The sequence below is a fragment of the Dipodomys merriami genome, unplaced genomic scaffold, assembly GCF_024711535.1.
Source record: "Dipodomys merriami isolate MVZ:Mamm:240054 unplaced genomic scaffold, mDipMer1.0.p SCAF_11, whole genome shotgun sequence".
Lineage (NCBI taxonomy): Eukaryota > Metazoa > Chordata > Mammalia > Rodentia > Heteromyidae > Dipodomys > Dipodomys merriami.
The window spans coordinates 27455833-27471457 of NW_027202382.1; the positions used below are offsets into that span (position 1 = coordinate 27455833).

At 38.1% G+C, this 15625-nt stretch overlaps 1 protein-coding gene across 4 annotated transcripts in view; it reads right to left on the reverse strand.

The window, feature by feature from the left end:
- Positions 1 to 1601: 1601 nt before the first annotated feature.
- Positions 1602 to 15625, reverse strand: part of Lpar1 (lysophosphatidic acid receptor 1) — a 125503-nt gene continuing 111479 nt past the window's right edge. For all 4 annotated transcript variants that reach the window (XM_070011501.1, XM_070011491.1, XM_070011490.1 and 1 more), the window contains exon 4: positions 1602 to 4066. In XM_070011501.1, the coding sequence (XP_069867602.1) occupies positions 3765 to 4066 (302 nt within the window). In that variant the 3' untranslated portion in view covers positions 1602 to 3764. The remainder of the gene's footprint in view (positions 4067 to 15625) is intronic.

Consider the following 15625-nt stretch of genomic DNA (forward strand, 5'->3'; position numbering starts at 1 on the left):
GGAAGCAGTGGCTCCCACCATAAATGCAACATGGTAGTAAGATTTGAAAAAAAAAAAAGATTAAAAGACTGATCAAAATCAAAGAGAGCAGGCTGGGAAGGTGGCTCCATGGTAGAGTGCTTGCCTTGCATGCATGAGGTCCTTGATTTGATTCCTCAGCACCACATAAGCAGAGAAAGCTGGAAGTGGGGCTGAGGCTCAAGTGGTAGAGCTCTAGTCTACAGCTGAAGAGCTGAGGGACAGCACCCAGGTCCAGAGTTCAGGCCCCACGACCGACAAAAAAAAAAAAAAAAAAAATCAAAGAGGGCTCAGAGAGATGAAAACATATAATCTGGGACTTATGCTTTGAAGACTGTTATTGGACAAATTGGTGAAACTTGAATGTGATCTGTAGATTAAATGGTAGATTCTATATTGCTATTAATTTCCTGACTGAAACAGTTGTATTGAGATTTCTTCTCTAGAAATTATGAACTATGTAGGGCATACTTACAAAGGGCTGATGAATGCTGAACATATTCAGAATTTCATGATTTGGTAAGCTGTTCTGTTAAGTCTGATATGGTTTCAAATTGAACATCATCACTAATACAAAGATTCAAGTGAGAATTGTCTCTGAAGGATTATGGGATCTTGTGACAAATTTGCCCTTTGTCTCTTTTGAATGTTCATAAATGAATTTAGTATACTTAGAAACTGGAATCCTCTAAATGAAGGACTAGAAAATTTGGCATTCCTGGTTTTATTCTTTACAGGGGAGACAGAAAATATGTCAGGTTTCAAGAGCCAGGCAGTCTCCATGGTAACTACGGAATGCTTCCATTATTGTATGTATATATGTAGTCATAATACCACATATAATAATAAGATGGCTGTACTCTAATACAATTATATTTATGGACACTGAAATCTGAATCCCATGGAATTCTTTATGTCACAAAATATGTTCATAATCATTTTAAAATATAAAACCTGACCTCCAACTAGGTCATATAAAACTTGGAGGATTTGGCTAATGGGCCTTGGAGTGTGCATTCTTGTTTCATTGTTTTAAGAGATATTACACTGATTACTATCAAATAATCTGTGAATATGAAGCATAGGACATTACGAAAATTATGAGCCCGTTGTATAAATGCTAGAATGTGAATGGACATTAGGTAGACTCATGACAGATTTTGCCCCTAAGTAATACACATGTTTTCTGTCAGATAGTATCCAAAATGCACTACAGATGTAAGCTACCAACACCTAGCCAGGTGTTTTTTGTTTTGTTTTGCTTGTTTAAATAAACTCACTTGTATAGTTATTCTGTTGAGGTAAGAAACATTATCTCTCCTTTTATGGGACAGACACCACCATCTCTTAGACATAGAAGGACTGATTGCCCTAGATTAATGCCTTAGATTGAACAGACTAGATCTGGGATGAAGGGAAGAGGAAAGGGGAGGGAAAGGGATGGCAAGGTAGGTGTTTTCTTCACCTCAGAGTTCAGCAATCTTGTGGCAGAAACAAAAAGCAGGTGACCCAGGAAAAATAACAAAAAAATGCAAGCCAGAAGGCTCTCAAACAAGAGAAACAGCAGTGATTAGAACCACACGTTAGCAAACACAGATTGAGAATGATTTATTAAGTCCAATTAGGATGCTTTTCATTTCAAATAGTCCACAGCTCCCCCATCAACATAGGCACCTCCGTTAAGGTCCAAGTTCATTTCCTATACTTCCAGTCTAAAATGCTCTGTGTTTTGTGTAACATTCACGCAGACACCTTTCTGCCAACGGATTCCCACATTCTCATCACTGGAAGTGCTCTACAAAGCAACCCTTTCCATTCAAATGCCGGCCACGCACTGATTTCCTCCTTCCTAGACGGCCATCCTTCTTCGGTTCTTCCTCTGAGACTTCCTCCTCACTTCCCCATACCTGCTTCAAGACTGCATTACTTTCTAGTTTCTCTTTACCACAAACTGAAACACTCCAGAGTTTGCCTGGACAATGCATTATTACATAGACATCACCTAACGTGACAGCCGTCCATGTGGGCAGTTTCGGTAGCCAGTCCCACACCCAGTCATGCCATCCCCTTGCTAGAGAAGAGCCCCTAGCTAATTAATTCACTGATCATTCACTCACATGGCATGTTTAATTTCTTTGTATTATATTACATTACAGTCGTGGCTACCAAGAGTGGGGCCCATTCCCTGCAAAACAAAAATTGAAATGGCTAGAGTGTTCTGTTAACTGAGACTGTTGACTTTCAAGTCCATCCTGTTACATTAAAAGAAAGTCACTCTCAACTAAAGTAACCACTTCCTTTCTTTTGTAAAAAAAAAAGGAATTTTAACCGGTTTTCCTCACAACTGCCACCAAAGCAGTTCAAAAGTAGGAAATCCTTATTTATAAAAAGTACAGGTATAAGAAGATAGTTCACATTTAAAAAAGAATCCTTCATGGGAATACAACCTAAGTAATTAAATCTATGGTCAACGTTTTACATATACAACATATTTTTTGAAATTTTATAGCAGTAAAAATTTGAAATAACCTCGAGTCAATTATATGGCAATGGTTAAATGAAATGAGTTGGAGCTATTAAATGGAATATGACATAGCTACTAAAATTATTTCTGTAAAAATTTTAATACCATAAAAAATCTGACAATTCTGTAATGAAAAACTAGTTATAAAGTTGTTTATAGCATTATCCCAATCATGTAAGAAAGTATATAATATGCTTATAGGCATACATGGAAGGAGACCACTAATGATGGTTATTTCTGGGTTGTGATATTATTGGTAATTATCTTTTACTTTTTATACATATCTCTGCAATCTTCAAGTTTTCTACAGTAAGTATTATTGCATAACTCAAAACCACAGGCTATTAAAGTTTTTCTCTCACATATGAGCAAAAAGAACATACTTGGGGTTTCAAATATGTAGAAACAATATTACTGTGTTTTGTCCTATATGATTTTTTAGAGTATATCTTTTGGTGATAAGTTCATATTCCCTATTCCCTTTACACTTGTTACAACACTTTAATTTAAACAGGTAATATTGTGATTAAAGCATTATTTCTTTCAGAGTCTAAACAAAGACTATTTTTCATAACTAGAACTTCTCTGTCCTAGAAATCTTAAAATTAGTATTCTTTTATCTTTTTAAGTAAAGCATACTGTATACATACATTACATGCATGCTTTCTAGGCAAAAAATAATAATAATTCTAATTTACAGTTTTCTTATACAAGGACAAAAAGAAAACCATGGTAGCTTAACAGTCTATAGTCTTACCCATCACAATCCTGCCAAAAGGTATACACATGTTTATTAAAGGAAATGTATTCTTGAAAATAAAACCCAAAGGGAAACCTGTATGTAAAGAAGAAGTTGTAGCCTCAATTGGTCAGAATTTCTTCTGACCGGCACCAAATCACACAGGATCTTCTAAAGTCTAGTTAGTTAGTGTAGTCTATCTTACTGGACACTCCAGTTTATTTCTGAATTCCATCGCGAGAACTCCCACTTTCTACTTTCAAAAGGTTGGGGACAAGGGTGGTCACATAACCTAATTCTCACCATCTATCAAGTCTCCTGGGGGCCTGGGAACAAATACTGCCATTGGTTAGTGTTTAAGTACACGAGTTTCTTTTGTTCTGTCCACTCCCTCTTCCCACTTTGCCCAGTAAGCAGGTAGAGGAGAGGTAGGTGGTCTGTGCCTCCAGAGAAGTCAGCCAGCTTCTCATCTCAGTTTTCTTCCTAAACCACAGAATGGTCATTGCTGTGGACTCCAGCGAGGATGGTGTGGTTGAGGGAGGATGCTGAGCGGTCAGAGCCCTCCGTAGGACCATTGGTGCTCTCACTGCGCTGGCAGCAGAGGATCTGCCTGAAGGTGGCGCTCATCTCCTTGTCGCGGTAGGAGTAGATGATGGGGTTCATGGCAGAGTTGAATTCAGCCAGGAGGAGGAAAAATTTCTCATAGGCCAGAACATCACACTGTGGGCAGCATACATCTAGCAGTAACAAGACCAGTCCCGGAGTCCAGCAGATGATAAAGGCACCTAAATGACAGGGTAGGGTTTGGAAGGATTTCAAAGAGAAAGAATGCAAAAGCATCATTATTAAATATGCAACTGGAAAGTGCAATGATTTCAGTTTATTATAAAACCCCTAGAAAATGGCTCATGCCTATAATGCCAGCTATTCAGCAGGCTGAGATCTGAGAATTGTTCAAAAGCAGCCTAGGTAGGAAAGTCCGTGGAACTCTTAACTTCAATTGACCACCAAAAAGCGAGAAGTGGGGCTATGGCTCAAGTGGTAAAGCACCAGCCTTGAGAAAAAATTTAAAAACTAAGGGAATTGAGTTCAAACTCCAGGACTGGCACAAACAAAAACAAGAACAAAAAAACAAAAACAAAAAACCCTAGCACTTCAAATCACATACCATTATGGTAAATAAAGTATCCCTTTTCTAGAATAAGCTGAAGATAGTAATGATATAACATTATATTATATATAATATTAATAATCATCAATTCAGACATTACTAAAATCAAATATTTATTAGTTGAAAAAATCACAAGAGTTTGCTAAGCAATTTAGACATGTAAAAGTGCATTCTGGATATACACTTCATACATTTTCTTCAAAAAAATCTCATAAATACACAGTGTTCAGGCAAAAGATAAACAATAAATATCATTTGATAGCTAAGGCACAGTTTGTAGTTTCAGTTTGTCATGGCTCAAATCCCTAATTACCTTTTTTTTAACCCCAGTTTTCTCATCTAAAAAATGGACATGATTACATTCACCTCATGAAAGTTAGTTGTAAGGATTAAGTGAATTTAGGGGAAAAAAACTCACCTAGATAGTAATAGTAACAATAACAATATTGTTATGATCTGCTCTGTAGCATGATCTATTGGGGGAAAAGCAGAGGGATTTTGTTTTTGATTTGTTTAGGCTTTGTTGTTGTTGTTGTTGTTAATACTGGAGCTTGAACTCAGGGTGCTGTTCCTGAGCTTTTTCACTCAAAGCCAGCATTCTATTACTTGAGCCACAGCTCCATTTCTAGCTTTTTTGCTGGTTAATTGGAAATAGGAGTCTCATGAACTTTCTTATCTGGGCTGGCTTTGAACCTTGATACTCACATCTCAGACTCTTGAGTAGCTAGGATTGCATGTGTGAGCCACTGGCACTGGACTAAGATTTGACTGTAATTTTAGAAGAAAGAGAGATATAGATTCTATTCTTAATTCAATTTCATTTCTGAAGTGGCTTCTCATTTGGGTTTTATGGCAAGTGAAAGTTGTAAGGTGTATTAAACTTATTACTGTGTTTGCTCCCTTAGGGTCTGCTGGGGATTCTCAACTAAAGGGATGTGAGCTAATGGGATCCGTGGGTCTCTTGTGTGCATTTCAACAACCTAATGGAGCCTGCATGGACAATCAGGATAGGATACACAATGAGTAAAGGAGTGGTTAAGAGTGACCCCAGAAGTAACTTTGAATCTTTAGATTTAAATGGTAGTCCTGGCATAAGCTGGCCTTGGACTAGCCCCAAGGGATGAGTTTCACAAAATGTCAACAAATGAGATTTCATCCCCAAACAGCCCAGTTTTGAATATGAGCTTTCCTTTTTTAAAGCCCTTTCAGCAGGGAAATGAAAATAAAGTGAGGAGAGGGAAAATGCCTCCATAAATCTCTTTGTTCTGTAATACCAGTGTATATTAGTTTTAAACTGCTGTTCACTTTGAAGACTGTCCAATGTGTTTCATTTTCTAATAAATGCAACACCTTAGACTCTCCTTAGAGAGAAAAAATAATAATATTCCAAATATCAGGAGATAATAGCCAAGGCGCTATCTGAACTTCAATAAAAATGTTAATACAGCATTCATTCCAAAGTCCTTGAATTTCCTTTATTGAAAATCGCTCAGAAAGCTAAATAGAAAAGGAAAATCAAAGGATGCCTCTTGGGTTTCAGAAATAATGCATTATTCATCGAGAAGCCAGGAAGGTAATTATTCCTGGGGATAGAAAATGCACAGTCCCACTATTCAGTTACTTGGAAACTCAAAACACACACATACACACCCCTCATGAATGGGAGCATATACTTTCAAGCCTCCTTTCCCCTTTCTTTTATCTGAGCTTTCATGGAGTTCAAGTTCAGAGTCTGATTTGATAGAAGCAAACAGATCTTCCTTCCAGGGAGCAGAGGGAACATTCCTTATTCTTAGGTAGCTACTCAGTTGGCTTGACTTGGTTCAGAAGTAACAGAATTCAGATGGAATCATTATTGATTATGATTTCTTCTAATGTTAAGATTTGAGAAAATTAAAATCTTTCTTTAAAAAAGGGGGGTGGTCTTAGAAACTAGCCTACAGGCCTTGTCCTTACTTTTAAACAACAACAAAAAAATGTAAGGTGCTCTGCTAGATTGGACATAGTGTTTGGGGGACAGCCCAGTCTGAGAAGAGTAGATACTATTAAAAAAATGTAAGAATTTTCTCCCTTGTCCAGAGAAGAACTGGTTCGGTTTTGTTTTCTATGAAGATTAGACCCAACCACACTGTTTAAATCTTCAAGTCTCAATCAAATATTTCAGTGACTCAGTATAGGCTCAGCAGGCAGTCAGGCTCCAGTGGCTCATGCCTGTAATCCTAGCTACTTAGGAGGATCGTGGTTTGAGGTCAACTCAGAAAAGTTCCTGAAACTCTCATTGCCAGTTAATCATCAAAAAACTGGAAGCAGAGGTATGGTTTAAGTGGTAAAGTGCCAGCCTTGAGTAAAAAAGCCAAGTGAGAACATGAGAACCTGATTTCAAGCCCCAGTAACAACACCCAAAAAAAAAAAAAAACAAAAAAAAACAAAAAACTCAGTAACAATAAAAAAAATTGCAGTATTTTTTCTACTTATTGCCCTTCTTTTTCCTAGTGGTATTGAGAATTAAAATGGCCAAAAAAATGAGGATGCACTACAGAGGAGAGGAAGGGACTGGAAAATGATAAGGTAGCAAGCAAATTATTCTAAAATCAAATTTGTTCAGATTATGGATTTTCCCCTAGAGTGCTAAAAACAAAATAAAATGCTTTAATGAGATGGATGCTACTGGCTTATGTATCCTGGCTACATAGTGGCTCATGCCTGTAACCCAGGCTACTTAGGAGGCTGAGATCTAAGGATCCCAGACTGAGGCAAGCAGAGCAGAAATGTTTGTGTGACTCCATCTCTAAATAACCAGTAAAATGCTAGATGGGAGGCATGGCTCAAATGGTCGAACACCAATGATGAGCTTTTAGAAAAAGCTAAGTGAGAGGCCTTAAATTCAAGCTCTATTGTTGCACATTTTAAAAAAAAGTTAAATAAAATAACAATGGGGCAGATGGTGGCTGACATTTTCAATCTAAGCTACTGGAGAGGCTGAAATTGGAAGATCAGGGTTCAAAGCCAGTCTAGGCAGAAAAGTTCTGAGGGAGGTCTGAACATAGTAATGTGTACCTGTTAACTATGGTGAGATAGGTGATCACACCCATACACTTGGGCATGAAGGGAGACCCTATCTTAAAAGCAATCAGCAGAAAATAGTTCTGGTGGCATGACTCAGTGGTAAAAGCACCCACCTAGGCAAGCACAGGGCCAGAGGTAAAGCCCCATTATGAGGGGCAGAAGCCCCCCTGGCAGCATCTGTAACGCAGAGAAGTGCTAACTCTCTGCCTCTGTGGCCCACAGAGCATCTTGATGATTCCAGAGAGGTGCAAGTTGTAAGAATCCTCTTTAAATTAAGCATTCTCCTGACTACCAGTAGTGATGGCCATTGGAGAGGGTGCGTGTGGAACAGCATCGGAGAAGGCAGATTTCTCCAAGGCAGATTATGAAAGCCTGGTTGGAACCATAAAGACATGATATTTCATAAAGCTCAGACACTATATCATTTTGATTATGATAGTCCAAGGACTTCCAGTTGAGTGCTGGGGTTGGAGGGGGGGGAATGAGGGAGGAAAAGGGAGAAGAGATACAAGGAAGTATCAGCTTGTTCTGGAAAGTCTGAAAAATCACTACACCACCACCCAAGCTGGTGAATAGTATAATATGGTACTTGGGACATTCCTTTTAATAGTATGTACATTTTGGGCATATTTCTGATGGAGTTTCTGGCATAAAACAAAGGAATGATACGTAACTGTAGAAAGGTCAAAGGAAGTTATGATCATTTATCATGGAGTTGGAAGGAGAAGTAGTAGAAAATAAGATATCTAACATCATGAAAGGCCTTATGAATCTGGCTAAGACATTCAAGAATTTTCCAGTCCAGTCCAGGTTCTCACCCCTGATTACACATAATGATAAACCATGTGAGGAATTATTAGAAATGATGACCTTCATGTTTGTGTGTGTGTGTTCCATTACTAAAACTTGAACTCAGGGCCTGAATACTGTCTCTTTGCTTTGTTGCTCAAGGCTAGGTTCCACCACTTCCCACTTTTTGGTGGTTCATTAGAGATAGAAGTCTCATATCGTGCCGGGTGCTGGTGGCTCCCACCTATAATCCTAGCTACTCAGGAGCCTGAGATCTGAGGATTGTGGTTCAAAGCCAGCCCAGGCATGAAAGTCTGTGAGACTCGTATCTCCAATAAACCACCAGAAAACCAGAAGTGGCACTGTGGCTCAAGTGGTACAGTGCTAGCCTTGAGCTGAAGAGCTGAGGGACAGTGCCCAGGCCCAGAGTTCAAACCCTATGACCGACAGAAAAAAAAAAAAAAAAAAAGTCTCACACTGTGATTCTCAAATCTCATCTTCCTGAATAGCTAGGATGTGAGCCACTGATGCCTGGCTCAAGAACCTTTATTTTAATCTCACTCACTTTAGTGGTCAGATTTTCATTTAAGATACAGCATTAGTGCCAGAGTAGAATAAGCATGATCAAGACAAGGAAAAAGGAAATAAATCCCCCTTTTTCCCCCCAATTCCTGAAAGAGAAACAATGCCAGCATGAGTCAGAGCAGTAGTGTAGAGAAAGATGCAGCCAGACTGAAAAGATGTTTAGGAAGGAAGCAGACTACCTGAGTTGAGGAAGATGAAAAAGTCCCAGATGACTTCTAGGTTTTCAGTTAGGGGAAAAGAAGGTGACCCATGGTACCCTAGGCTGAGGGAGGAAATGGGAGAAAGTACTGATTGGTGCTTTTGTGAGGTTTGCTGAGCACAGGGGGTAGATGGCATTGACCTTGTATATTTAGTCTATGGGATCTATAAGATATCAGATGAAGAAGATGTCCAGTTGCCATTGGCTCATGGAGGGCAGAGTCCTAGGAAACTCATCTGTCAGGCAGATACTTTGCCTGGTTGGCCAGTGTTAGAAGGCAGATGGGGAAGAGGCTACTCAAAGCATGTCTGTGGGTTGCTCTTCCCTGAATAAGCTTTGTTCCTTTCTTTTGACACCTATAAAAGGAATATGGGAGTTACCCCAACGCCCACAAAAATGGAGTGAGAGGTACTGGAATGTAGTCACCCAAGGCAAGATGGGAGGAAGCTGTTTTAGAACAACAGGTCACAGAGGCAAACCAAGATCCTATTACCATACCTTCCTTCAAATCTATGCAACCCATTGGCTGTATAATGCTTACCATCTGGTCTCACAATCAGTTGTCTTTGTTCCCCTCTCCAGTGTCCTTTTTCCTAACTAGCTGAACTTTGCTTCTATGCTTACATATGGAACTTCCAAAACCAAAGCTAAAAGGAAAAAAAAAGTGGCCGGGGGGGGGGGGGGGGAGGGGGAGGGGCCTTGCCCAAGAAGATCTCTAGGGAAGGCACTCAAGACTTACAGTCTGGCTGGCAAAAATTGTGTGTGTGTGTGTGGGGGGGGTGTTTAGCCACAATAATAAAACATCAAACATCCCAAAGTGATAAAACAAGTGAAGGGAATCAATTCTATAGCAGTCCTACACACAGGCTAACCACTCCAGGCCCTCACTCTTTGTCTCTCAAATAAAGATATCAGCCAGAAACATCCTTCTCCATCTCAGAAGCCTATGGTGGGGATAAAAGGAGGAAACAGGGTTCCCAATGTCAGGTCATCTCTGTATTATATTGTGGGTTCTGCTAGAAAGATGCATGGTTATGGGGCTGGGAATGTAGCTTAGTGGTAGAGCGCTTGCCTCGCATGCATGAAGCCCTGGGTTCAATTCCTCAGTACCACATAAACAGAAAAAGCCAGAAGTGGTGCTGTGGCTCAAGTGGTAGGGTGCTAGCTTTCAGCAAAAAAGCAGCTCAGGGACAGTGCCCAAGCCCTGAGTTCAAGCTCCAGGACTGGAAAAAAAAAGAAAAAGAAAAAAAAGGTGCATAGTTATCCTTCTGTGATATATAACTTCCAACAAGCAAGAAGTCCATTGCATTGAGGCTAGGCAATAGAGATAATTAGATTAAGACGTGACTTTTGAACGGCTTTTTGTTTTCCCTTGAACTTCTAATTGGCTTTTTCATTCTCTCTCTTTCTCTCTCTCTCTTTCTGTTTCACTTTGTCTCTCTGTCTCTGTCTCCCCCCCCCCCATTATAGTCAGTAGAAACTCAAGGGTTATTTCAGTGTGACAGCAAAAAGCATGCCATTGATATACTCCTAAGTTTTTAAGTTATAAAGTTTCTCTATAAACTCCCATTACCACAAAAAAAAAAAGAAAAAGAAAAGAGAAATGAAAGGAAAGGTAAACTCTTTCTGGGATAACAGAAAGGGAAGGTAAAATTTCTCTGGGAAGATAATCTGTGAAGTCTTCTTATTTACTATGCAAACAGAACCAACTGGTTTCTAGGACCATTCAATTTCTTTGGAGATTGCTCCTTTTTGCATAACTAGGTGGTATATTGTTTCATTAAAACTATATATTTCTTTTTTTTAGAAGCTCTTTTCCTTTTATCCCCTATTTTCTAAAGTGTATATATACAAAAGCATTCTAGCTAGAAAGTATATATAATCTCAAAATCATCCTCTCTAAGAATGTTGTCTTGTAATTTATCACTACTTAAAGTGATTTGAAAGCAAACACTCCTCTTTGTTTTAAAAATAATAAATCTTAGCTCATACAAAAAAATCAATGTCACCAATTGTGGACCAACACCATCTAACTTAGAAAGTAATATTAAACATATTGCATGATGATGACCCAGCTGTTACCAAGGTGACTTGAATAATATTTATGTCTTTAAATGGATAAATGAAATTTCCCCCAGAATCTTTCCCTAGCAAAAAGTTCAACATGTAACAGGAAGTTTATAATTAGTTTTGCAACCCACTTAATGTTCTAGCTCTGAATTAAGGTTCTTCCAAAATGATCTAAATCCAAACAAGTGCTCAAATCTGGCCACAATGCTCTTAGGATTCAGCAGATACAAAATACGGTAGATTTTATTCTTTGCATTTCATGAACCACCAGCATTGATCAACAAGATAATGTATTACTCAGAAGATAAGGAGAGAGAAATGTAGTGGAAATGTCGCTACAATTCAGTCTCCTACTGCTAACAGAGGGGAAAATAAAAACGTAATCCAAAAGTAAACAGAAAATTTTGTGAAATATTTTTTGTATCCTAAAAGTATTTGTTTCTATGTCCAAAAGACATGAAAAGAAGAATGGCAAAAATTGCATGTGCAATAATTCTTTTAAAGAACAGTTAGGTCTTTTAGCTGCCAAGTGTCCTGGCTTGATCTTTAGAAAGCCCAGATTCTCAACAAAGTACTGTCTGTTCTGCTATGATATGATAGCTGTGAACCTAAGATATCTCCAATTATCAAAGGATTTTTAAGTTGTGTGTGTGTGTGTGTGTGTGTGTGTGTGTGTGTGTGTGTGTGTGTGTGTGTGTGTGGTGTGTGCACGCGCGCCTCCATGCACAGGCACTAGTACTGAGTTTTGAATTCAGAGTCTGCATATTTTCCCTTCACTTTTTCATTCAAAGCTACTGCTCTACCACTTGAGCCACAGCTGCACTTCCAGCTTTTTGGGTGATTCATTGGAAGTAAAGAATCTCATGGACTTTTCTGTCTGTGCTGGCTTCCAACCTTGTTCCTCAAATCTCAGTCTCCTGCATGGCTTGGATTTTAGATGTGAGCCACTACAGCCAAGCTAAGCTTTATTGTTGTTGTTGTTAATAAAAACTTTCTTATTTGCATACACTAGTTGTACAAGTAGCTTCACTGTAACATTTCCACACATGTGAGCAAGGTATCCTGATCAGCCTCCTTCCTTATCCTTCTTTTCACTCCCCCTCACCCCTGCTCCCTTCATAAAACAATTTCAACAAGTTTCATTGTTCTGTTTTCATACATGTAAATAAACGACTTCCATCATAATCATCCTCATCCATATCTACCTTCTTCCTTAGTCTGACTCCCCTCCCATTGGTGTCCACCTTCCATCTAAGCCTATTAAACAAAACTTCTGTTGGTACTGGTGTTTGAAGTCAGGGCATCACATTTGCTGGGCCGGCACTCTACCAACACAAGTCAGACCTCCAGCTCTTAAAACCTTTAAAAAGCTGGGCTCTAGTGGCTCATGCCTGTAATTCTAGCTACTCAGGGGGTTGAGATCTGAGGATTGCAGCTCAAAGCCAGCCTGAGCAGGAAAGCAAAGCAGTGAGACTCTTATCTCTGATAAACCACCAGAATACCAGAAGTGGTGTTGTGGCTCAAAGTGGTAGCACGCTAGCCTTGAGCAAAAAAGCTCAGGGACATCACTCAGGCCCTAAGTTCAAGCCCTACAATCGGCCAAAAAAAAAAAAAAAAAAAAAAAAAAAGGTTATGGAGAGATTCTGTCTTTACTGATACCAAATGATCTCCAAGTTATATTATTATATTATGAGGCAAAAAATGAAAAAAAGAATTTACACTACTAATTACGCTTTGAAAATAAAAAGCCACACCAAAGAAAACTACACACACATTTACAATAGATGCCCTATGATAAACCCCAATTGAGGTTAATTGTCAATTTATTTTAGAAATCTGTAGAACAAGAAATCATTTTTAAAATGATACATTAGACTTGTTATTTGACTTAAAAAATAAATCTGTATTCAGTTGCCAATTCTTTGATATAGAAACCAAAGCCTTTTATTTGCACACGGGTCTCTTGACTAAAATTCTATGCCATTTTCCAAGCAAAGCCACACACCAATTAAGCGTCACACACCACTGCCAGTTTGGCTCCCTTGATATGGAGTCAGAACTTAACATTCTTGCAATGTTATTTGAGTGCAAAAGCCTTGGAGATTTTTCATGGTTTCTACAAACTTTGAGAGTTGTTTTCTCCAGCTATTTTTAAAGCAATTTCAGTTTTTGTTAGATGTCCTCATGGAATATAACAAAGCATTTACCTAATTTTCTCTGAAACACACTTTCTGCTTTGCACTCATTTTTAGTTGATTAGATAAGACAATTATTTAAACAGCTATATAATGGTGATAACCTGGAATATACATACAGTTTGGGGGCCAAAATAATTGGGTTTTGATAATAGTCAGAACTAAATAATTAGCTTTCAAGGCTATATACTACATTAACTTTTTTCAAAAAAAATCATTTAAACATGTAGCTATTATATTTCAGGTGCTATTCTAGGTACCAGATATACAGCAGTGAATCAAAGAGAAAAAGAATCTCTGCTTTCATTGTGCTTAGGTTCTGGAGGGGATGAAGAAAAGCACATAACACGCTAATAAGCACAATGAGAGAGACAATGCCCAGCACTGGTATTCACATCGGCAATCCTAGCTACTTTAGCTGAGATCTGAAGATCATGGTTTGAAACCAGCCTGGGCGGAAAAAAGTCTGAGAGACTCTATCTCCACTTAAGTAGAGGGAGACATGTGGCAGAGAGGGCAAGAACAGACATAAGGATAAGGAGAACCTCTGGCAACTCATGCAATCATCCACACAAAAGATTTTAGGGGGACTGAACCTGAGAAGGCACTGACTTCACATGTATTTTGATGTTGTAGCTGATACAAGCTGCTAACTAGATTTGGGGGAGGAGAGAACCAAAGGGGAGCCTGAAAACAAGGGGAAACATTGGTTTAGTGAGAGAAGGTCATGGATGAAAGCTTTGCAGAGTTGTAAGGATAGAAGCCTGATTGGAAGGTTCAGAAAGAACAGGAAGAAAATGTCTAGTGCAAGTCAAGGTGAGTCCTTGAAGATGCTTTACTGTGAAAGGAAGAAGAGACAGAGGTTGTGGGCAGAAATGTTTTAAAAAGCTATGGGTAACCTATGAAGTTGGGGAGAAAAAGGTTAAGAATGGGTGCATGTGCAATGCATGAACACAACACATACCTTTGCTCATAGAACATCTTCATATGCGCACACACACATGAAAACCTCGTATGCAAATATACCCGTACCCTACACATCCCACTTCTCATATACAAATACACACATATCCTTCTGAATCAGACATCTTCATACACAAATATATACATTCCCTTACTCATCCTACATCCTCATACACAAATACTCACATAACCTTACTCTTCCTACATCCTCATAGACAAATACTCACATAACCTTAGTCACCTAAACTCTCATATACAAATACACACATACTCTTACATACCCTTCATCCTTATATACATAGAAAACATTGTAAATGCTGTGAGAAATTAGTTATTGTCATAGCTGAGAATTGAGGTGTGACAGGTTATTTATTAAGCATTTTCATATTAGTATTTATTTACAAGCTATTATTTAAAAAAATAGATTATAAAAATCATATAAAGTTTAAGCTTCCAGCATTAAACTTAATGGTAATATCTATTTGACCGAATAAATATTTAATACAACTTGTATTTAATACAACTTGTATCTAACAGTAAAAAATCTTCAAAAGGGAATGTAGAAGAGGGAGAGACCCAGAAAAAGGAACAGAGGGAACAAATTTAATTGATATACATTCTATGCATGTATGTAAGTGTATCAATGAAACTCCCTTGTAGAATTAAATTATGTTAATAAAAATAAATGAGAATTTCAATATAGCTTTAAGTTCATTTGCGTACAAACATCATTATGAAATCATCAATTAGAGCTCTAATAATAAAAACCATGTATCCTAATAGACTACATTATACTCCAGTCAAAGTTCAGTTAATAGTAGCAATGTCAGTAATAGTCTTGAAATTCCTTAGATTAACCCTCCTATCACAATTTTACACTCAGAGACTGGCATACATTTACATATAAATATAAATAATTTTAAGAGTAAAGAATGAATTTAATTGAGGCATTTAGGGGAAGGATTTGCCCCAGGAGAAAGAAACTAAAATATAAATGTCACTAAAGTAGAAAATCAAAATTAATTTGGTTAAGGTTTCCTTCTCATTCCTCACAGGGAAACAGGAAACCTTTCTGGACTTTACTGAGTTTTCTGTTATTGCTACTCTATTTCTTAGGTAAGAAAAAAATCTTTAGCCAACATTGTTCTATAATAAATGTTCTTGTTCTGGCACTTTGCTAGAAGCTTAACAGGTTTTAAGAATGAGATATACATAAACACATACACCTCTCTCTCTCTCTCTCTCTTTCTCTCTCTCTCTCTCACACTCACACACACTATAGATAGATAGATAGATAGATAGATAG